Source organism: Ascidia mentula, chromosome 3 (genome assembly GCF_947561715.1).
Source record: "Ascidia mentula chromosome 3, kaAscMent1.1, whole genome shotgun sequence".
Taxonomy (NCBI): Eukaryota; Metazoa; Chordata; class Ascidiacea; order Phlebobranchia; family Ascidiidae; genus Ascidia; species Ascidia mentula.
Window position 1 is genome coordinate 8,587,216 of NC_138568.1, and position 22,910 is coordinate 8,610,125.

General features: G+C 36.2%; 1 protein-coding gene across 1 annotated transcript; it reads left to right on the plus strand.

The window, feature by feature from the left end:
* The first annotated feature begins 1,485 nt into the window (after positions 1 to 1,485).
* LOC145896031 (5'-3' exoribonuclease 1-like) lies at positions 1,486 to 22,849 on the plus strand. Its single transcript, XM_082984825.1, has 44 exons — positions 1,486 to 1,634; positions 1,887 to 2,018; positions 2,301 to 2,401; positions 2,507 to 2,604; positions 2,882 to 2,991; positions 3,067 to 3,224; positions 3,645 to 3,771; positions 3,878 to 4,114; positions 4,378 to 4,534; positions 4,596 to 4,741; positions 5,026 to 5,123; positions 5,390 to 5,546; positions 5,802 to 5,921; positions 6,198 to 6,367; positions 6,648 to 6,776; positions 7,233 to 7,380; positions 7,617 to 7,721; positions 7,946 to 8,064; positions 8,475 to 8,637; positions 9,270 to 9,383; positions 9,446 to 9,532; positions 9,822 to 9,919; positions 9,981 to 10,124; positions 10,226 to 10,318; positions 10,565 to 10,700; positions 10,855 to 10,979; positions 11,077 to 11,220; positions 11,769 to 11,895; positions 11,957 to 12,070; positions 12,124 to 12,206; positions 12,444 to 12,660; positions 12,927 to 13,055; positions 13,187 to 13,250; positions 13,324 to 13,643; positions 16,054 to 16,156; positions 16,506 to 16,581; positions 17,161 to 17,240; positions 18,593 to 18,693; positions 19,225 to 19,341; positions 20,059 to 20,209; positions 20,912 to 21,029; positions 21,186 to 21,340; positions 22,089 to 22,186; positions 22,343 to 22,849. Exons 1-44 carry the CDS (start codon positions 1,560 to 1,562, stop codon positions 22,559 to 22,561), a joined length of 5,763 nt encoding a protein of 1,920 aa, XP_082840951.1. The 5' UTR covers positions 1,486 to 1,559; the 3' UTR covers positions 22,562 to 22,849.
* The last annotated feature ends 61 nt before the right edge of the window (positions 22,850 to 22,910 follow it).

Sequence of the window (22,910 nt, forward strand, 5' to 3'; positions counted from 1 at the left end):
CTCACAAGCAGCCTCTATGCCGTCACACACAATGACCTTTGTTTGAGTCCATTTCGCTGGGAATTGTGGAGCCGGTTGGTATTTTAACTTATATCACCTTCACCTGCATGCTCTAGGCAAGCCCTGTGCAAAATTATAGGAAATCCTATGGCCCGGAAAGTGTTTGAATTTTCGCTTTTTGTCAAGATGTCTCTGCCGCCATTGCGCTCACAAGCAGCCTCTATGCCGTCACACACAATGACCTTTGTTTGAGTCCATTTCGCTGGGAATTGTGGAGCCGGTTGGTATTTTAACTTATATCACCTTCACCTGCATGCTCTAGGCAAGCCCTGTGCAAAATTATAGGAAATCCTATGGCCCGGAAAGTGTTTGAATTTTCGCTTTTTGTCAAGATGTCTCTGCCGCCATTGCGCTCACAAGCAGCCTCTATGCCGTCACACACAATGACCTTTGTTTGAGTCCATTTCGCTGGGAATTGTGGAGCCGGTTGGTATTTTAACTTATATCACCTTCACCTGCATGCTCTAGGCAAGCCCTGTGCAAAATTATAGGAAATCCTATGGCCCGGAAAGTGTTTGAATTTTCGCTTTTTGTCAAGATGTCTCTGCCGCCATTGCGCTCACAAGCAGCCTCTATGCCGTCACACACAATGACCTTTGTTTGAGTCCATTTCGCTGGGAATTGTGGAGCCGGTTGGTATTTTAACTTATATCACCTTCACCTGCATGCTCTAGGCAAGCCCTGTGCAAAATTATAGGAAATCCTATGGCCCGGAAAGTGTTTGAATTTTCGCTTTTTGTCAAGATGTCTCTGCCGCCATTGCGCTCACAAGCAGCCTCTATGCCGTCACACACAATGACCTTTGTTTGAGTCCATTTCGCTGGGAATTGTGGAGCCGGTTGGTATTTTAACTTATATCACCTTCACCTGCATGCTCTAGGCAAGCCCTGTGCAAAATTATAGGAAATCCTATGGCCCGGAAAGTGTTTGAATTTTCGCTTTTTGTCAAGATGTCTCTGCCGCCATTGCGCTCACAAGCAGCCTCTATGCCGTCACACACAATGACCTGCCTTTGAGTCCATTTCGCTGGGAATTGTGGAGCCGGTTGGTATTTTAACTTATATCACCTTCACCTGCATGCTCTAGGCAAGCCCTGTGCAAATTGATAGGAAGTTCTATGTCCCGGAAAGTGATTGATTTTTGACTTACATTAACAGTTGCTTTTGGTATGTAAAATTTGTATGGATCCATGTTCATGTCCATGTTGCTTTCGTTTTTAAAAATTTTCGTTACTTTGTCAATTTGTTGTGTTTTTCTTCGGATTGTATTGTTGTTTTTGCAGATTATAAGTTGGTCACATTTCTGAATCACTTATGAAACATGTTATAATTTCATAGAAATTTGATTTAAGCTGTGTTTACTGATGCGTAAATTAAATTTCGTGAATTTTTTTTTTTATTTCGCCGAAATGACGACGGTATTGTTTGATGCAATAGTATTAGGAGGCTGGTTGGTATTTTTTATTGAAAAGTTACTGAGTGCATTTACAAGCAAACACAATGGGAGTTCCCAAATTTTACCGATGGATCAGTGAAAGGTACCCCTGCCTCAGTGAAGTGGTGAAAGAATATCAGGTAAATTATGTAAATATAGAAATGAAAATTCTTTAAAACGTGACCATTCAGTTTCCAAAATATGTGTAAGTCCATATTGAAAAGTTTGTGGTTTTGCAAAGGCAATTTGTGGATTATCAGATTGCTTTCCATATGTTAATGCATTAGCTAATTGATTTTGCACAGATTGTTGGTAAACTTTCGCAAAAAGGTAAATCCTACGCATAACATTTTTTTGATTTGGTGTGTAACTACTTGGTTTTGTTATTCCAGGTACCTGAGTTTGACAACCTCTACTTGGATATGAATGGAATAATCCACACATGCTCACATCCAAATGATGATGATCCCCACTTTCGGATAACTGAAGAAAAGATATTTCAGGATATCTTTCGGTACATTGAGGTGACTCTTGCATTTGCAATTTTTACTATGTCTAGAAGTAATGCTATGCTTACGCAAGCCTGTGAACCTTATTTACTATGTCTATTGTTTGTTTTACTGTTAGTTTTGTTGTGGATATGTTTAGCTTAGATTTAAAGTGAACATCCGGCCATACAACTAGCCTACTTTAATTGCCTATTATGCTTTAATATTGCTGAAGAGCTATTGTTTGCTTTTTAATTTATATTTTGTTCTATGTCAATAAGTGTTTACAATTGGTAACACGTACAAATCAATTGCCAGGTTCTCTTTCGCATCATACGACCTCAGAAAACTTTTTTCATGGCAGTTGATGGTGTTGCCCCACGTGCAAAAATGAACCAACAAAGAGGAAGACGTTTCAGGTAAAACAAAATAAAAGCTTTGTTTAAAAGGTTGCAAAGTAGTTTGGTTTGTCCAAATTAACTATAATAAAGCTTTGTTGTTTATTTTCTTTAAATGCTACACAGGTCTGCAAAAGAGGCAGAGGCCAACATCAAAGCTGCACTTCTCAAAGGGGAGGTACTGCCCACAGAAAAGCGTTTTGACTCCAACTGCATAACCCCTGGTAAAAGACTGCAACCATTAACACTGAACTATCACTTTTGTGAAACTATTTGAAACCAAAATAACGATTATAGTGTAGCAGTTGTTTTGAATCTATCAATGATAAATGTTCAATTAACCTCATATTTAACTGACTGGTGCTGTTTTTCCAGGATATCCTCATGTTATTTTTTAAAGCGTTTCAATTTCGTATTGGTAGCACTAGTTGTTATATAATTCTGATACTTCGTATTATAATTCTTATAAAAAAAAAATAATTATGTTTTTCTGCATACCAGGTACTAGCTTTATGGAGCGTTTGCAAACTCAGCTGGAGTTTTTTGTTAAAGCAAAAATAACCCATGACAGACTTTGGCAAGGTGTTGACATTTACCTGTCGGGCCATCAGGTCAGTCATGTTGTTTTGAATAAAGGTCATTGAGTTGGTGCAAACATTTACATTCTGGTATATTCCAATTTCTAGACACCAGGAGAGGGCGAACACAAAATTATGGAATTTATTCGTTATCAGCGTTCTCAGCCTGGTTATAATCCTAATATTAGGCATTGTTTGTACGGCCTTGATGCAGACTTAATTATCCTCGGTTTATGTACACATGAACCACATTTCTCGCTGCTTAGGTAAGTTTGCAATAAATCATGTCAGTATGTTGCAACTCATGGAAATTGGAAACCAATTGTTTTAGCTGTGTTTTTGTTAATTCTCCAATCCTTCAAAATTTTCTGCCGACATCTTGGCCAAACTTTTATTTTATTGGTTTCTGGAAAAGCGTATTGTTTCTGTTATGATATCTCTATAAAAACACTAGCTGAATTGTTCAATTGATGCCTCTAGGTTTTTTGTATTGGATTAAATCATATTTTAAACAATGTGTCATGAGATTGTGCCAGTATCTATGAATTGTTTGAAAAGAAAACTTGATTTGAATGTCCAATAGAGGGAGTCTTTCAGAAACAAAATTACATAATACCTAACCCTCATACAATCTAAGGTCACATAAATACTAATTCATGAAACATATCACCATATTTCTGTTGCAGGGAAGAAGTAAAGTTTACCAGGTCCAAAAAGAACTCACGGACGGCAAGAGCAGAAGAAACAACTTTCCACCTCCTGCACATTACGCTATTGCGGGAATACATTGACCATGAGTTTAAGTTTCTCAAGGTGTGATACGGGTTTCCCACAGTAAAATTTTTAAGACTTTTTCACCACAGTTTACACAAACTGTTGTAGGACCATGATATTGCTCCTAATATTTTTCTGTTTTCAGAGCACTTTGCCCTTTCCTTATGACATCGAAGCTATCATAGATGACTGGGTACTGATGGGATTTCTTATAGGAAATGATTTTATTCCCCATCTGCCAGACCTTCACATTGCTCAGAATGCTCTTCCATTTCTTTACCAATCGTATATTAATGTATTGCCTACTCTCGACGGCTATTTAAATGAAGGAGGTACCATCAACCTGCCAAGGTTTCAGGCTTTCTTGGAATCCATTTCCTCAGTAATTATTCAGATTCAGTTTTGCTGTAAAAAGTTTTTAATAAATTTTTTTTTTAGCCAATTCCTTTCCAAAAATTATATTATCTGTATTCATTGACACTGTAAAACACCAACTTGCATTATTTAAAATATGTGTGTATGTGATAAGCACAATTGAAAAGAAAATATTTTAGTAAAAATGTTAATTTGATTTATTTAATTTTTGCCAAGTGGCAAATTTCTACCGTTGTGGTTTTCTAATCTTCTTTGAATGCTACTTCTCAGTTTGATGTTGACCATTTCGAAGAAGTGTATTCTGACTACAAATGGCTAGAATCCAAGTCAAACGCAAAGAAATCAACAAGTGAATCTCAAACCAAGAGTGACAAAAAAGTTGATCCTGGGCAAATTGCCCAGGCAAAGTCCATTCGCATTGTGAAAGGTATTGATTCGTGAAATTTTTCTTTGTGTACATTAATCATTAATTATTTTGTTGTTTCTAGATCTTGCGATCAAGCAGGGTACAATGACTCCTTCAGAAGGCAGTGAGAGTCATGATGAAGCAGAAACTGATTCAGAATTCGACACTTTTCAGCAAGAATTCAAACTGCACAAAAATCATTATTACGAGGAAAAGTTTAAAGTCAAGGTTTGGCAAAAATTCTATCCATCACAAACAATTTTTGTGATATTGTTGTTTTTTAAGTACTTTTCTGGTTTGGCTCTGATTTTTGACAGTACCGAATCAAAAAATTGCAGTTCAGTGGCACAAGATTAAAATACGGCTTATTATATATATAATTAAATTCATTTGAAGTAGAAAATAACTTTGATTTTTTGTCTGTGGCCTATAGTTAACATACCTGTGGATTGTTCAAGGCCTCATGTATAAGTGTGTTTGTACCACTGTGAAGAGCATTGTTGCTTTTGCAGGCAAACCCTGAAGCCATCGATAGAATTGCATATGAATACATACTGGGATTGCAGTGGATTTGCCATTATTATTACAATGGTGTTCAATCATGGAGCTGGTAATTTCAATAAAGATAAATGAAACTTCACAAAAATGTATTTATCTTTAAATTACTTTGCTGCTTATTTTTGTATTTCATATTATACCAAATGCATACTGTTTATCCTTCCATCATTACTTATCTAAAACCAGTCAATCACCAAAAAGGAATAAAAAAAGATGCATGAATTTGAACTTTAATATTAAATCTCTTTCAAATTTTTTTTGAAACCATGCAAATATTTATTGTTTTATGTTGATTATTCATCATATGTTATTACTCAGGTACTATCCTTATCACTATTCTCCATATGTGTCCGATCTGAAGCGATTTTCCCACGTAAAACTGAAATTCAAGATGAGCAAGCCGTTCCTACCATTTCAGCAGTTAATGGCTGTTCTCCCAGCTGCCAGCAAAGACTGTGTGCCAGAAGCGCTATGGGTACTTTATGCACAGATCTTTGACTTTTGGAATTATCTTAACTTCAGTCATGTAGTTGTTTACACATAAATTAAAGTATTTATTGAAACATTTGTCTTATTTTTTTTGGAGAAAGTTTTGGGTCGTGGTTTACTTTGAGATCAATGGTAAAAATTTCATTGCGAAATGTTACAAAGTTATTGCTGCCTTACAGCAAAAAATGAGAACACTTTGCATTCCGAACAAAAAAGCTGATATTCATGTGTATGTTGCCAGAAATTGATGGACGAGGAAACCTCTGCTATTGGTGATTTTTACCCAACCAAGTTTGAGACAGATTTGAATGGAAAGCAACAAGATTGGGAGGCAGTTGTTCTGATTCCATTCATTGATGAGGTGAATATTCAAAGTGGTCGATGTTCAATAAATCTCTGAATACCTCTGTTATTTAACCTGACATTAATTTGTCTTTTATAATGACATGTTTTGCTTTAACAAGCATCTTCACTTTTGATGTAAGTTTTTTTTTCAAATCTTGTAATAGACTTTATTGATATAACTTATGTTATGCTAAAGACATGCCTGCTGAAATATGTTGATTATGTGGAGTTTTCATTGTTCTTATGTAATGACCCACTTTTCTGTTTCTACTAAAAAATTGTTGTCATGTAGAACCGACTACTGAAGGCCATGGAACCTTGTATGCAAAAACTTTCGACTTCCGAGCACCGCCGTAATCAACCTGGACCCTGTCATCTCTACCAACACGATCCAAACCAAATCTACTATGCCAAGTCGACTTTACCTGATGTGTTTCCAGATATAGAGTCTTGTTCGGCCAAGTAATATTGTGATCTTATGACTCACTATTATAAACTATTTGTTAAATGTTGATATAGTTTGGTTTGCAAAATGTTACACAAGAAGCTGTTAGTTCATATACACTGATATAAGGTGTTTCGTTTTAAAATTTAGATCTATGTTAAAATAAGAAAAAAACATGCACTGTTTAAAAAATAGCAAAAACTGGTTAATTATTAGTTTGTAACGTTAACAAATCATATATTTTTTTTGTATTTATATTGCTTGAAAGTAAATCTCTGCCTTTTCATAACTTTTCAGACAGACTCTAATCCCAACTCAACAGTGGCTAAAGAAAGATTACCGAACTTATGTGAAAGGTTTATTGCCTGGTTGTCAGCTATCTGTCTACTATCATGGTTTTCCCACCCTATATCATCTCCCACACAGGTATAATACAATCTAGGAACCAAGCTAACAATAACCATAACAATTATTTCCCTAAGTTTAGCAGTCGTGTTGAGAGACATATAATGTATGATAATAATATTTTCCTGTATTGTGCTAAATGTATTTAAGACCTGTATAAGCTGCAGACAGATGGTCACTGTTTCGACCTAAAAGGTCTCATCAGTGCAGCTGGTGTGACTATCAGACGACTTTGCTGACCAAACGGCCAAGCAAAGACTTCCACTTTGTGGTGACAAAACAATCACTGTCATCCGTATGGCACCAAACTAGATGCAACCTTACAGAGAAAACATTTAAGACATGTTTGCTTATTGTGCGTGTTTGTTGCAATGTATTGTAAAATATGACACATCCACATTTAGAATGCATCTTGTATAGGGCATTTCAGCATTAATGGACTCCCCAGTGTAATTGTAATACATTGTTTTATTTCAGATCTTACCTGAAGAAAGTTGGAGTGAGGGTTTTTCAAAGTATGAGCAGAGGAGAAAACATGATTCTCGAGATTTGCTCACCTGATGACAGACAAGAAGGTGTCCAAGATGACAGGGAGTCCTATGGCGCTTCAACAAATCCCAATGCTGTAAGAACCATTATATGTTTCTTTGAATAAGGTAGTGCATAAAGGGGCTTTGTATGTTGCAGCAATTTTGAAACAATTAAGTTGTATAGCAACTGTCACCTAGTACAATTCCTCAAATTAAAGCTTCTAGTTATTTAGGAAAGCTTAAATCTTAGATATGTGATAGCTATTGTGTAACATTTCCACTTGGATCTCACATAAAACATAAGCAAACACAATATTAATTCGTTTCTAAGAGCTTGGAGGAAATTGGTGAACGCTTGTTGGGGAATTCTGTGTATGTGAACTGGCCCCATATGGAGGAAGCCAAAGTAGTTGCTGTTTCTGATGGAAGAGTGAAGGTAAGTGCTTGCACACATGCTTTACTATGTACATAGGCTTTCATGTTTATATCTATGATATAAGTGAAATTAAATTGAGATTGTTTAAATGTAAATCATTAAAGTATATACCAAAAATTTTTTTCCACTGTGGCACATGAACTGTCCAATTTTCCGAATAAGTTTAAACATGCCAGTGCTTGAACTAGCAATTAGTAATTAGTAATTTTGCTTACTTTGTGTAGTACACATTACGAGAACAAGTGTCTGGATCACGGGGTTCAAACCACCGTCTTGCGAGGAAAGAACTCTCGCAAAGAGAAAAGGATGAATACCGTGGAGAACTCCATGACATACATGAAAAGTATGGTTTAGTAATACCATAAACTATCATCAAAGTGCATTTTTTTTTAGCTTTTTTATTATGAGTTGAATCCTCAACACTTAATAATATGTACACATAAAATTTGCTATGTTTCTGCAAGCTATGAGTTTAAGAGTAAATCATGATATAATCGAGCTGCAGACGGTGTACAGTGCAACCTGTTTCAATCTTTTTACAATGTGGTCGCAACAAAGCGGAATCGTATTTCTCTGGCAAGCCAAACTCCAGCTAGTCAACAAGCTACACTAATAAGCTCTGTACATGCTCCACATCTTAACAGCTATAAAATGTTTTCGTTTGTCAAGATCTTGTAATACTTTAGCAGATCACATAACTCACTGGTTTTAATATATATCTTTATTTCATCAAACATTACAATTTATTTTTAGGTACCTGTTCAGGCACGGAATCGAAGTCGGCCAGACAAATGTTGTGGTTTTTGCACAGCTGTTACAAGGGCGCAAATATATCTGTGGTAAACGAGGTGAGATAACGCTGGAGAAACAGTGGTCGAATGCACCTTCAGCCTTTCCTCTTCAAGCAACCATAAAGGTTTGTTCAGTTTGCTGCACGTTGTTGTTACTTACAATATTATAACTTTGAGATTAAGAAATGTTGTTATTGCTTTAGTTTTTTTTTTAATTTAAGAAAGAAGCCACTCCTGAGTTTTTTTGGTTTGTATCCAAAGGGTTTACTATGTATATACAGTTGTAACTTTTACAGTTGGTGGGCGGGCTTTAAATACGCTAACGAAATCAGACCTTAAATAAAAAGCCCTTAATAAACATTAACTTGTTGCATTTATGTTTACATATTGGTGGATATACTAGCTTATGTTCATGAGACATTGAAACTAGTACAATGTCCTTTATGTGGATTCATGTTGCTATTAAGATTTCAATGTTAAAACTTGACACAAGTAGATTTTTTCTATTGGTGATTATTTGAAATGATTTAAATATAGTTTTCAAAATTTAAAAAGCTGTATAAACAATTGTTGTATTATGAACTTTGATAGATATGTGAAAGAACTACAACAGTAATCTGTTTTATATTTATTCAACTTGAGAAAGGGTCGTGTCAAAAAAATGTTGTAAAATAATATGACAGCAGCATACAATCAGCAAAAAACAATTTTAACTACTGATTGTTTGCAAATAAATCCTTACCAATGTGTTTTGTAGAATATATCAGTCAAAGACCCATCATTTAAGAAACTAAAGACCTTGGCTGAGCTCTTTCCACCCAAAGCGGAGGTTTTTAACTTGGGTGTCCCAAACTATGGTTGCTATGGGACTGTAAGTATCATTAATGAATGCGGTTGTCACATCATTTTTGTTACTTACGTGGTGATTCTTAGGTATTGCAAGCCCAAGATGGCCATGCCACTGTCAACTTTCAAGTGCCAGACGAACCTGATTTTGCTGATGTTGCTGCTCAATCAGATGTGAGTACGAGTAAGGCCTATGGAAATAATTTTGTAGAGTTTTGTGTGTATTGGTGGCAATTGCTTGAGTATTTAATGATTTTGCAATTGCTATAGAGATAATTATAAAAAAATAACTATTTTTATGTCTTTTTGATTTCCGATTTATTATTAAAAATTGGAATTATTTTCTGTTTACTGATAATATTTTAATTCTACGCTAGTCTCATGTGTTAAATTTGTATTAACTAAGGTAAAACCCCACGACTTTTTTGCTAACTTTTAATATTAATGCTTTGTGATTCTTTAGAAACTGTCTTCATATCAGCCAAGTTGGAGATTGGCCTCTACCATCGGAATTTCCAACTTTCTTCTTTGTAGAATAACTGGCTCTATCTACATATTTTAGTAAGAAAAAAACTTCTTTTCCAAAAGCAAAAGACTGAATTTTGTGTTAATTTTGTTTCAGTCCAGTAACTAGAAAATGGAATGTGGGACTGAACCTGAGATTCTCAAAGGAAAATGCTGGTATTGCTGGTTTTACCAAGAAATCAAGAAACGAATGGTTATATTCTGATGCTGTGGGACAAGTCCTCCGAGCTTATGTGGAAAAGTATGTCTGTCTAAACACGTTTTTTATTTCAAAAGTACTGTTCACTTGTACCCTATATTAAGATATTGGTTACTAAAGTCAAATATATTTAATTATTTCAGGTTTCCAGAGGTGTTTTCTTATCTGGAAAGTGTATTGAACAATGGAAGTGAATCACAAATTGATGCGGAGGCAATGTTTGGTGAAGATAATGTGTAAGTTACTATTGAAAGAAAACCTGATTTATGTTTAAACAGAACCCAAGTGGCCATTACAGATTTTGTTAATTTGTTTTGTCAAAATTGCATAGGTCTTACTCTACCTTGGTAAACACACTATTGTTCTGTATGTGTAGGGGAATTGTTTTATATTTTATTCCTTATCGTGTTATATTCATAATCACATGAAAAGTCTCAAAATGTGCTTAATATTTGCTGTGATGTGTGAAAATTATGCTGCAGGCATGACAAGTTGCAAGAGTTGTCAAAATGGTTGAAATCTCAGCCATGTTATGATGGACAGAAAGTCCATGAAAGCTCTACTACTGTGGAACCACCCGTCATCAAAGCCATAGATGATGCCCTGACACAGTTTAAGGTGAATAATAGTTTCGGGCAAAAGATGTTTGTTTTACACATGTTTAGTGTGTTTTGTTTACATTTTGCTTCACATAGATCGAGTTTACTGAATGATCCTGTCAGTTTTTCTTTGTAAATTATAGAGGATATTTAAGCAGTAAGTTTTACTTCAGAATGCAGAAAAGGATGCTATGAAAGAAGTTGAGGTTGGAGTTCGTCCCCATTTTCTCTATCGACCTCTCACCCAACAAGGAACGCTGATTCCTGACAAAAGTGCACAGCACCATCTACTGGACAGGTATTGAAAAAACGCAAAATAGAAACCATAAGGCCTTCCCATGCTATGTGTGTTCCAAGCACAATTAACCTTGCCCATTATTTTTTTTTACCCGTAGAGTGGTAAATGTGCGTGATGGCTACACTGTGCCTCTTGGATATCGTGGAACTATTGTGGGAATTCACAGTGGCACCAAGAATGGAAAGGATACAATGTTTGATGTTTTGTTTGACAGAGAATTCCTCGGTGGCCTTACTTTAGGGTATTCAAAATTTTATTTTTAGGAATTGTAAGTTTGTCCTGAAAGGTTTTAATCCTTTTGCAATCAAAGTCTGATTTCAAATTCAAAAATAATTTTTTTTTTGTCTAATTCTGTAAAAGTAATTTTTCAGTGTGTAAACTGTTGACATTGTTTGCAAGCCTAATATAGGAACAAGACTGCAAGGAGTAAGCTATTATATATAGATATTACAGGGCTCTAATTAGCGGTAAAAAACGTATCGCAAAAACGTTAATATTTGTTTCGTCATACATCGCCATCGTTTCATTGACTTGCGCAATAGAGGCTTCACAAAATGCGAGGATTGAAAGAAACGTGCCAAGAAACGTTAACAACGTTGTTTGCATCAGCGCTTGTTGTGTGTACGAATGAATAGATAAAAAGGCTAAAAAAGGCTTATAATCTGCTGCGTGTTGCATCGCAATAATCCTAAAAACGGTTTGCAACAACTCCAAAAACGGTTCGCAATTTGCGAATTGCGAACTGCTAATTCGAATCCTGTGTTACTACTTTATTTCATGCTTTTTTAGAGGCCGCTGTCCTGACAGAAGAGGTTATAAACTTCCAGCATGTGCAATAATTAATCTTTCCTATGGCGATAGATTGTTAAATAAAGGCAACAAGCCAGTCGCAGTCGTGCGCCCAAGTCACCAAATTGTAAGTTTGTTCAAAAACACTTGATAATGTTTGGTTGAAATTCTGTTTTTTTTATTCACAGAGCAGCCCACACCAATCTGGTCTGCCCTCTGGTGGTCCCAACATGGGACACGGTCATTTTGTTCAGTCGCGTCACTCTGCTTTCAGACCTGCCTTTAAGAACCCCCACCGAAAGGTAATTTGAATATTTATGAATCATTGTCTTTTGGAAAAACTTGGTGTATTTAGTCCTCACCCAAGCAACAGCCGAACCAACCTGTGCAGTTGCTCCAGCGTGGAAGTCAGCCCCGCCCCCTGCACCCCTCTTCAGTGTAAGTGTTAAAGGAAATCTAAGCACTCCCTTTTTTTTAAAAAAAAAATATTTAAATGCTCAATTTAACTCAAAAAAGGCAGAAATATTTTTATGAAAAAATTTCATGTAAAACTCTCTTAGAAAAACTTTTATTTATATTTAGTTCATGTAATATTTTGGTATATAATGTCTGGTTTACTACAACCCTTGAACAAATTATGTGTTTGGATGTAAACATGTGCTCTTTTTGCAACAGCCCTTCAAAGAAAACAGTTCAACAATCCAGCACCAGTGACAGCAACTTTGAGGATATGTGGAACAGCCTCATGCTAAGCAGCCCTCAACTTCAGTCTCAAAACAAGCAGCATTCTTCTCATGGTACCAGAAATTTCACTTCTAAATCATCAGCACCAACAAAGCAAAGTCCACCAACTTCTAATCAAGATGATGATGTGGTCTTGTCTATGTTAAAGGTGATTTTCTACCAAATATCTTTAAACACAGTTTAGAACACAGAGTATAAACCAGTAGTTCCCAGTCATGTGGCAATATGTATTGCCCTGGAGGAACCCATTTTTTTGTTGTTGAGACAAATTTTAATTATAAATATTTGCTGCCGATGAGATGCCAGGGTGTTGTGTTTTTTACTGTACAATGTATATACTGAGTCTTTTTGTTTTCTGAGGAAATATGTACTGCTTTTTAAATATGAAAATTTAAATCTTATTTTTTTTAATAGGCTGCTCAAACCCTGCCGAAAGTAATTTCCTCCAAAACCTCCAACTCCAAACAGCAAGAACATCAATCCGGGCACTCCATGAATATGACTAAAACTCGTATGTCAACAAACAACAGCAATAACTCTGTGGTCAGTGCACTAAAAAATACTTAAAATACTGCATAAATGTTGGTCTGTCCTTTCTATGATTCTGTATTTTATTTTATATGTTGGAATTTTATTGTCCTTTTTTTTAAAAAAAAACACTTTTATACTTGTAGGATATGACAAAAAAGTTAAAGGAATCTTTAAATATATCAACCCCCAAAGCATCTACCAGCGAAGGTAATAACTATAATTTTTTATGGTAGCTAATTTTCCATAGTTGTTAAAAGTGCAGCACTATTGGTTTCCACAGTGAAGCAACCTGACCAACAGGCCTTGAACCAGCTGCTAACTTCCCTTAAGCTTTCAAACACAAACCAGCAACAAGTACATCCACCAACCACTGCCATTACCACCAGCATTCCAACCACCATAAATCATCCAATACCTTTACAAAAGCTGCTGGCAAAAAATAAACCAGATCCAATAGAAAAGTTGTTGACTCCTGACAGCTTTGTGGTGTCTATGACAGGAACCATTTCCACTGATGGTCATAATGACAAGATGGTGTTTACCAACGAAAACCAACCTTTTGCCACTGGCAGGGTACAAAGCACATCCGCATTCCTCAAGGTAAGAAATGTATGTGTGTATAATACCTGTGCTGTTCATTTGTGTTTGAAAACAATTGTCACATAAAACAAATGTGTGGTGGTTTGGCTTTAATTTAGGAAGCAGTGGCATTGAAAAAACACACTAACCTACATTAAACATCATGTTACACATGACATGAAAACCAGCACTTCCATAGATTTAATTTTTAGGCAAATATTCATTGTTAAACAAATTATGTCACTGTTTAATAAACATGAAGAAACAGTGCCATTCTGATACATCTCCTGGGGTTTGAAACATATCGTTTCTTAACCGCCTGTAGTCACCGATGTGTAATGCAATATATGGGAACAATTGTTGAAAACCCAGAAACATGTTATTAAAAGGGCAAAAATCCCATTGAGAGTAATGTGTCTGCTGCCATTCTGTGCGAAGACTTCCTGTTGCAACGCGTGTCCCAGTGACAAAAAACACTTGCTTGGCGGTGGCATGTCTAGGTTAATGTAGAACTGCTGTCAATCAGTGTATGCTGCTGTCGACAAAGGTGTGTTGTCAATATCTAACTGCATTCATGCAGTGTGGCATATAATGTGTATTGGAGTATGTAGAAGCAGCAGTTACAAAGCAAAAGGGCAGTCATTATTATACTTTGAAATATGTGTAAGACTAATTTTTTGTTGACCAGTATGCATGACATGTTGACCAATTTAAAAAAGGGCTACTATACTTGCATATATGCATGTTGGCAGTCCTTCGTAAATCTGCAACCCAGTCGCTGATTAGTTGGTCAGCAAAACTGGTTCAGTTTCAATGATAAAGTAAATTTGTACATAACATTCAAGAATTTAATTCATTTCATTAAGATTTAGTGTGTGTATTTTTGTCCCAACTCTTCCACGTCTAACCTAACCAGTGCACCAGTGCACCAGACAGCAGTGTGGAGTGTCAGGCCAGCTTTGTGAATGTTTGTCCAGTTCTGTCACATAATGCCTACACTTCCTACCAGGAAGCTGTTGATGCCGCTCAATGGCTTTATCTCATGTCTGATAAAAACTTGCTGCAGTATAGCAACTAAGTGGCCTGTGGCCTGCTGTAAAAGACTATTGTTGTGAGGTGGCAAATTGGGATAAATGATGTTTGTGAGGTCCACCTATGACATGTTGCATTAGTCACAGATGGTATTCTAGGTTGTTGAAGGCACAGGCCTGACATGTTGTTTAGAAAATGTTTTTTTTTCTTGTGTATATATGTTTAATTCAATTGTAGCATAGTAGTGAAATGGATTTAGCTGGGAGGTTTTGAAGATACAGATGTGTTTTTTTTTAAAGTAAATAGAGAAAAATTGCTTAGATCAACATAAAGGAAGTAGGTGACGTTAAGCATAAGATAACAAACCGATTAAGCAAAACTACACCTCTTTAACTAACTATCAAATTAATCATAAAATTTTCTTTTTGAAACAAAAACTAAACACTCTCATTCTGAGATTTGTTCTGTAGAAGTAGAAACTGCACATGGGTATTTGTTGTAAAACTTGTCGCTGACACAGTGTTAAAATAGTGATCTGCTGCGATATGACAATCAAGCCTAACTTATAGCATGCGGATCTCTACGTCCTATCATCCCTGTTGCTTTGAGACTATTACCTCTTGGAGTATTTGCTGCACTTTTCTCTGGTCCATTTCAATAAACGCCTCAACACTGTATAGAATTAACAATATGGGAACACGCTACTGGGATGAAATAGATTGGTATATAAAGGTACATTTACAGGGTGTTTTTGTATTGTGTTACTCATTTTGCAGTAGTTTTTCTCTCCAGCAACCCAGCGAAATCATTGTCTGGCATACCAAATTTCATATCTTTTTGTTTATTGGATATTGTGTATGTGATCAACAGTTAAAACCCATGATTTTAAACAATGCCCCCAACCATGGTCTGTCAGGGATCCAAAGCATGTCACTATATTGATAAGATCAAGTCTGTATTTCATCTAAGTCTGATTTGTGTATATATGGATGGCAACATTGCTGGCTGAGTAGGAACTGTCTACATAACAAATTTTGTGGATCATAGTGGCCCCATAAAAAAATTATTAATATCAGTGGGTTGTAAGAAGAAAGAGAGTTGGGAACCCAAGTCGTTCCACTTGTTTTTATTGATTGATCATGGAAGTAACTTTTTTGTATAAAGACTGTATATATTGTTTGTTTAATTATACTCCTGGTAACTAATTCCAGGGATCACTTCCCATTCCCGACCCATAGTTGCAATGATTTCCAACCTTTGCTTTCAATGACATTTATCGGAAATATGTTTTCTGGATTAAAATCTATTTCACTCTAAAGCATTATACTTATGAAATAAAGAAATTGGCTTTAGTCATGTGGTTTTCTTAAAAGTTGATATTGATTGACCACCTTTACAGGAAGGCACTGAAAAACTGTGTGAAATTCTCAGCCTTGGAAGCCAGGAAGGTAAAATAAAAGAGGAGTCTGAATGTGGGACAACATGGTCAACCGCATCAAATGGTCAGTATTTCTTAACATCAGAATTAATTCAATGTCTGGCTGTATTTAGCTAGCAAGATCATGGCAAGTCAACAAAGCTGCACTGATGAGATTTTTAGTCATAACAATGATCCTATCTGTAACTCACTTAAATTAAATACAGTATTGCCTAACTTTAGTGTGCATTAGCCAATGTTGAATGAAGTACTGTTGAATGGTTTTATTAGTATTTGAAATACTTTTCTTGTTTACTTTCTGAAGAAATAAACAAATTTCTAATGTGATAACTGTGTTCGTTTTTGTCGGCTTGTGAAATATTCTCCATGCAGTAATTTTCTATTCAACGTTAGTATCTCTTTCCTGATTGCAGAAGGAGAGCAACTTGGTGATGGATGTGAAAGTGACTCGGCAAGCCAGCAGGATGATCGACACAATAGCAATAAAGTGTAGGTGGTAGTTTTGCTTTAACAGCTGCTCATGCCTGTGGTTTCCTATTTTTCATCTACATAATAATATGCATACAACAAACAAAGAAATCAGTATTGGTCTTTCATCAAAGGAAGACCAAGTAAACAATACTTCATATGAAACACACTTTCTGCTAGATTTGGTTAGTACAAGTCTTTCATACAATAATGCATTTATTTGCCCGTAGTTTTTTAAGAGATTAAAACATGGAGCTATCAAACTGGTGTGGCATGCTAAGTTTAGAGAAGTCGTTTGGCTATTTTGGTGACTTCCTGGTTGCTGTGATAGTTCTGCCTATTCAACAGTTATCTTGTCTTCCTTTTCAATTGTTCTGTATTTAAAGCCTCGCAGTTCAGTGCCAGCATGGAAATAAACATTTCATTTTAAAGAATATCACAAATGTATCCAAAACTTTTTGGATTTAGCTGTGACATGTGTTTGCATTACCATCTTTAAAAATACTTTTGAGTCAAAGGCTGTAGTGTGTGACTTAAATTCTATGCAATTATTGCAGATTATTTGCATACTCCAGAAAATCCTCAAACATTTTTTTTTAGTGATGGCGAAAAGGAAAAAAAGAATTTATCTGAGGAGGAAGATGAAGTGCGATCCACCTCAGTTGAAGACGCACAAACAAGTAAGGTCTTTATGCTCGCTTGTAAATGTGAAACACAGGTTGACTTGAAGCAGTGTTCTTCAAGTGGTAATACTGCACCCAAATACATTCCCATAGTCTATGAAACATATTGGGCCAAATTGTAGGAAACATAATTTTTCGTGTAACTAGAGTTCATCAGGAAAACTGCTGTATGTTAAACGACACAGAAGGTTGGAATTTTGTCGTGTTATTTGTTTTCTGTATAGAGAGACATCATGTAGTTGTATATATTTTGTGCAAAGTAACAGATCTATAATACAAAGGCTACACACAAAAATGGGCTTACATGTAGGTTTGTTTTATCTAACATAGCACTTGCAGTTTGTGGGTCTAGTAAGACACAATTTGTGATTATATCTTCAAAAGATCGGGCATTGCGATACCATCAAAACAGTTTGACGTAAATCAGTTGATTTTTTCCAAGTAAATATTTTCATGCCCCAAAATGACAAGAAAGCTTAAAATGTTGGCTTGATTGTTTTATTTCCAGACAATTTTGGCATATTTTCGATAACATCGCTAACATGGACGTTTCATTTTCGTTGTGGTAGAATTGTTTGTGCATTGGTTATAGAGCTAGAGAAACGTTAGGCATTGACAATACAGGATGACGCCAGGCAGTTTCAATTCCAGGTTTTAGTTTCATTGGAAATGTTTGAATGACACATCATCAGAATCACACATAATTCGCATGCCTACGGTAAATTTTTTGATGACATTAGAACATCCCGCTTGTGTTCCTGTTATTGACACGGGAAGACAAACCGTTCAGCGAATTGCATTGATGAAGGGTCGTCGTGATCTGTTTATTTCTGATACAGATGTTGCTTAAATTCATTTCTCTGTCAGGATCCGTTGGTATTAAATTTTGTGGCGAAGGTTACCAGGGCTCAGGACAATACTTCATGCACTAAAAGGGTGATTCTAATTTTGTTAGCAAACTTGAAATCAGAGACATGTATTTTTAATACTATATATGTTTACAGGGAAGGAAGATTTATTATATTGGCAAAAAAACATATTCATACAAATCTATAACGCAGTAGTATTTCCGATTTCATCTGTTTAAACAATCTGGTTTAACAGTGAAATTATTCCAGGAAATTACATTACAAATCTGGGTGGTACCTGCCCCCGGCCTGTTGAACGCCAATTGATGCCCATTGTATTAAGCACGATAGCGTGGCGTTCAAAAATGTGTGTTGTATTCGATTTTGAAACCTGTGTTTCCAGCAATTTTTACAAATTGTTACTGGGCTAACGTTTACGCCAAACAGGTTCAAACAACTTTAACCCGTTACGCCGTATTAATTTGAATTTGTATACTTCAGACCCACGAGCTGGGATCAGAACAAACCTGGATGAGTTGCTGGAGTGGTGCAAGACGAACAAAGTTTTCGTGCCCATCTACACCTGCTCGGAATTACCACAGGTCGGCTTGACCCGGGTTAATTATCTTCTGTTACAAATTGCACGTTTTAGTGCAGAGCCCGTCGCACAACCTTCGTCGTTTAAGCTCGCCTGTTCGGGAGTTTATTAAAAATTTAAGTGACTTCCGGCTACCACTCGAGCGCCTTAAATATGTCTGTGACGAGCTGCCGTTACTGCCCCAGCATAAAATCACGTTTCAAAAATGCCCCGTGGCTTTATTGCCAATGAGATTTTGTTTCCCTGTGTTTTTTTTTTAATTTCGCCGCCCTTATTTTTTTTGGCATCCTATGTCTTACTTTATACACATGGTAATTTTTTTATGTCGTAGGAAAGGTTTCAAATCATTTTGTGCGTAGCATGTACTTGCAAGCATTTCCGGTTCAGTTGTTTCTTGCGCCTTTTGTAATCAAGACAGTACAAAACAGTTTTCTTTCTTATTCAAGAGTCGCAATTCAACATTTTTTTCAACCTAATGCAAAGGTATATTTTAAATCTACTTATCAACCTTTTTAATATTATTTTGTTATTGCAGAATGGAATGTTACAAGTCACCGTTCAATTGTGGAACGGGGCACGTTTTCACAGTTTGCCTTGCGTCTCCAAGGAACAAGCAACTGAAATGGCCGCATCTTTGGCTCTCAGCTATGTGGTGCGTGTCCGTTTAAATGTCACTGTATTACAGTAATAGTATTACTGTTTATCATTTTATTATCAACCCCAAAATGCATTGTTTGGCAATATTGTCGTCGTCAAACTAAAATTGATGATTTTTTTAATATGTCGTGGCAACAGGTCGGTTAGCAAATGACTTTGGTCGCTGTAAGGACACGTACTTACTTCCCAAAACAAATCGGCCAAGTTAAAAAATCACTGGAGTTGGTATCGCTGACTTCGTTAAAATCTTTTCCATTTGTTCATATGCTTAACACCAATGCGTGGTTCTTTGTCCGCAAGGTAAGTATTACATCCGGTCTGTTAATCGAGGTAATGCGTTGCCCGCTTATGACACGTCAATGTAATTCTTTGGCTGTACCACGTCGTGTTGTTGCTTTCTAATTGGCTGACTCACATATGGGCGTGTATTTTCGATGCAAGCTGTACACCGAACCAAACAGTATGTTGTTGCTAAACAGTTGATAGTTTAGAATATGTATTGTATTAAATTGATATTTGTCACCACTTGACAAAGAGATTATGACAAGGCAAAACATGTTTGAATTCGAACCTTTTTAACTAAGTACTGCGTATTGGAATCATAATCCAAGTGTACAATGTGTCAATTTTAACATGCAAATAAAAGCTTAAACATTGCCTCCTAAAACATCAACAATAATGCATGCTCATAAACTTCCTATTTGAATTACAGACGGGTCAGCCTAACTTGGTGTCACCAGCTTTTCGGGGCATCCAGCCACCGCCTTCTATACCGTTACCCCAGCTCCACCAGCCTCCATATCAGATGGCACCACAACAGTACTTTTTGTCAGACGTTCCTCCGCATTATCCACGTTCAGCTGGTTAGTGAAACTGTTTCTTGTTATAGAATGCTGTAGTTTCTAGTTCTACTACACCCTTTGTAAGAAACTGTCCTAAAGTTACGTAAAACGACCAAAAAATTTCTTTGCAATTTCCATAAAGTTGGCTATAACGTCCCCAACCGTGGTATTGATTCGTCCATGATGATTTGGCCACTACACAAGCCTAAATTGTCAGCGTTTTTTAAATTTTTTGAAAAAAAATTATCAATCCACACCACCTATTGTTGCGCTGGAGAACTATGCGGCGGCCGCATTTTTAACAGCTATTTCCGATAACGCAGTCCACCGGTGAATGTTTCATTCCGTGTAAAGTTGCGTCATCAACTCGTAACCCACATACCAGTATCTTATTTTGCGTTGATGATATGACACAGCTAGTACTATGATCCGGCCTATGTTGTTGCTACGCTAAGATCAAGGGACAATTTCTGCCAAAGATTTTATTTATTTCCATACAGATCACCCCATGCCTAACAACGATTTTGTATTACTTACTTCAAGTTCTATTTCCATGCTATAATAGATAAAGCAGTGCTGCTTTAGTTGCTTATTAAGCAAACTTTACAAAAAACGAAGCCAAGCCCACAAGAAACCATGTGGGATGTTACTTGGTATATATAAATATATATCCATAGCACGGCATATATAATTTAACATTGTTGTTTTTAAATTTTCTCAAAGGCTATCCACCTCCATATCATTTCGTTAACCATCCAACAGCAGTACCAGGAGAACATCCGCGTTTGCCTCCTAATATTCCCCCACCTGCTCTGACGAGACCCATGATGGGAAGTTACATGTAAGTTAAAATGATGTAATTTAACATCTAAAACTTTGTAGCCTCACTGAATTTGAAATTATTTCATAAATGTACAGTTGGCAAGTTATGATAAAATTCCACCAAAGTTAGTGTGTATACAGGTTACCATGTCTTAAAATAAAATCTTATTTTTAGGCAAATGGGCCCTGAGGGTCCCATGTTTGTTCCCAGTTATCCCTACCAGGTACCCCCACCTCCTCACTTTCTCCCAGCCACCATTCCAGTTCCTGCTACCAGTGCACACCCTGGTCTGTACAGGACCATGTCACCAGTGCGACCGGAAGCATATGGTAAGTTTAATGCAGAAACAGTGAATACCTATTGGTGCTTGCCATGCATAGGCGCTTAGTTCGGGGGGGGGGAAGGTTTTTAAAAAAAACGAGTGGCTATTATGCGTGTCTGTCCGCACCATGTAACTCGTCGCATTCGTAACGTTATAACAAAAAAGACCTAAAAACAATGTATTTACTAAGGTTCATGTTATAAGAAAATTAGGTATAAACTCAGCACATTTGGCAACCGAAGTTCAACGCTCTATTTTGGCTCCATAAAAAAAATGTGTATAATATACAATAAATCCAAAAAATTCTAGTTCACTGCAACAGTCACAGGCTGCACTGTCGAGACCTTGGTCAAAACAGTATGGGCACAACTATCCCTGCAGCTCAATAAATGAAAACTGAAAATAGGTTTTGACCACCAGGTATCATAATTCAGCTCAATAAATATTATGGCTCAAGATTATGCTTCTACAAAATAATGTAAATTATCATTATATAACTTTGGCACACCAGTACATTTTTATTTATTTATTTTGATTTCTGTGCTAAAAATGTATTAATTGCTTGTGTATCAAAGGGTAAACCAACTCCTGCTAATTTAAATAATTTGCAGCTCCATAAAGCATAACTGGCTCATTTTATGCTAAAGGTTGGCTTTTGGTTAGTTTGTATCTGACGACTTTTCAGCAAAATGGTTTAAATCCTATTTGTTTTTGTGTTGAATTAGTTTTAATGTTTAAAAGAAATATTTGTTTAGGCGGACAATTATTATCTGGTTACTCATCACCGCAATCAGCAAATATAACTGGACAACCTGTGTATATGGTAGCAGATACCACCTTTATTCCACCACAGGTAAATTTTCCATTGAAAAGTCTTTATGCAGAATCGTTTAAATGTATGGCCTCATCCAGTTAGTGACTATTTAAAATGTGAATTATAGTTTTTAATGAAGCTTTAAATTTTCCAGTGCCGATCACTTGGTTAAAAAATTTTTCGTCATATGTTTAGGTTATGAAAATGCAACTCACGCAAAATGTAGCAACAACCAGTGCTCCTGTAACTCCACCAAAAGAAACAGCAGCCCCTGCAAAATACATCCTCTCGGACAGTCCAATTCCATCAAGTAGTATCGCCAGTGTTTTAACACCACCTCGCCACCAAAAGGGTACTGTGGATCAAAAACGAGTAAAACCCAAACTTGCTATTTCATTTTCTGGAAAAAAGTAAATTCAAGGCTGTAAGATGTGTGTTTATTTAAACCTGCTCTTTCTGTAAAAAAGATGTGTAAATGTACACTAGAATGTGTGTTGTTTTGGGGCTACGTGTACTCAAGAACATTTTTACTTCTGTAACATGTGTAGACGGGATCGTGTTTTAGCCTGTGATTGTTGTGTAAATAATAGTCGTGCATTCGTTAATTTTTACCATTATGCAGACTTTCATCCATTGCTGTTTTATGATCGTTACTTTTATCTAAACAAGCTGTATTATGGTCAGTAAACTCTGCTGCTACAACTGTTGTGTTTTGTGAGGTATTTTTTTGATTTTCTGAACTGCCTTTTATACTAGGTAATTA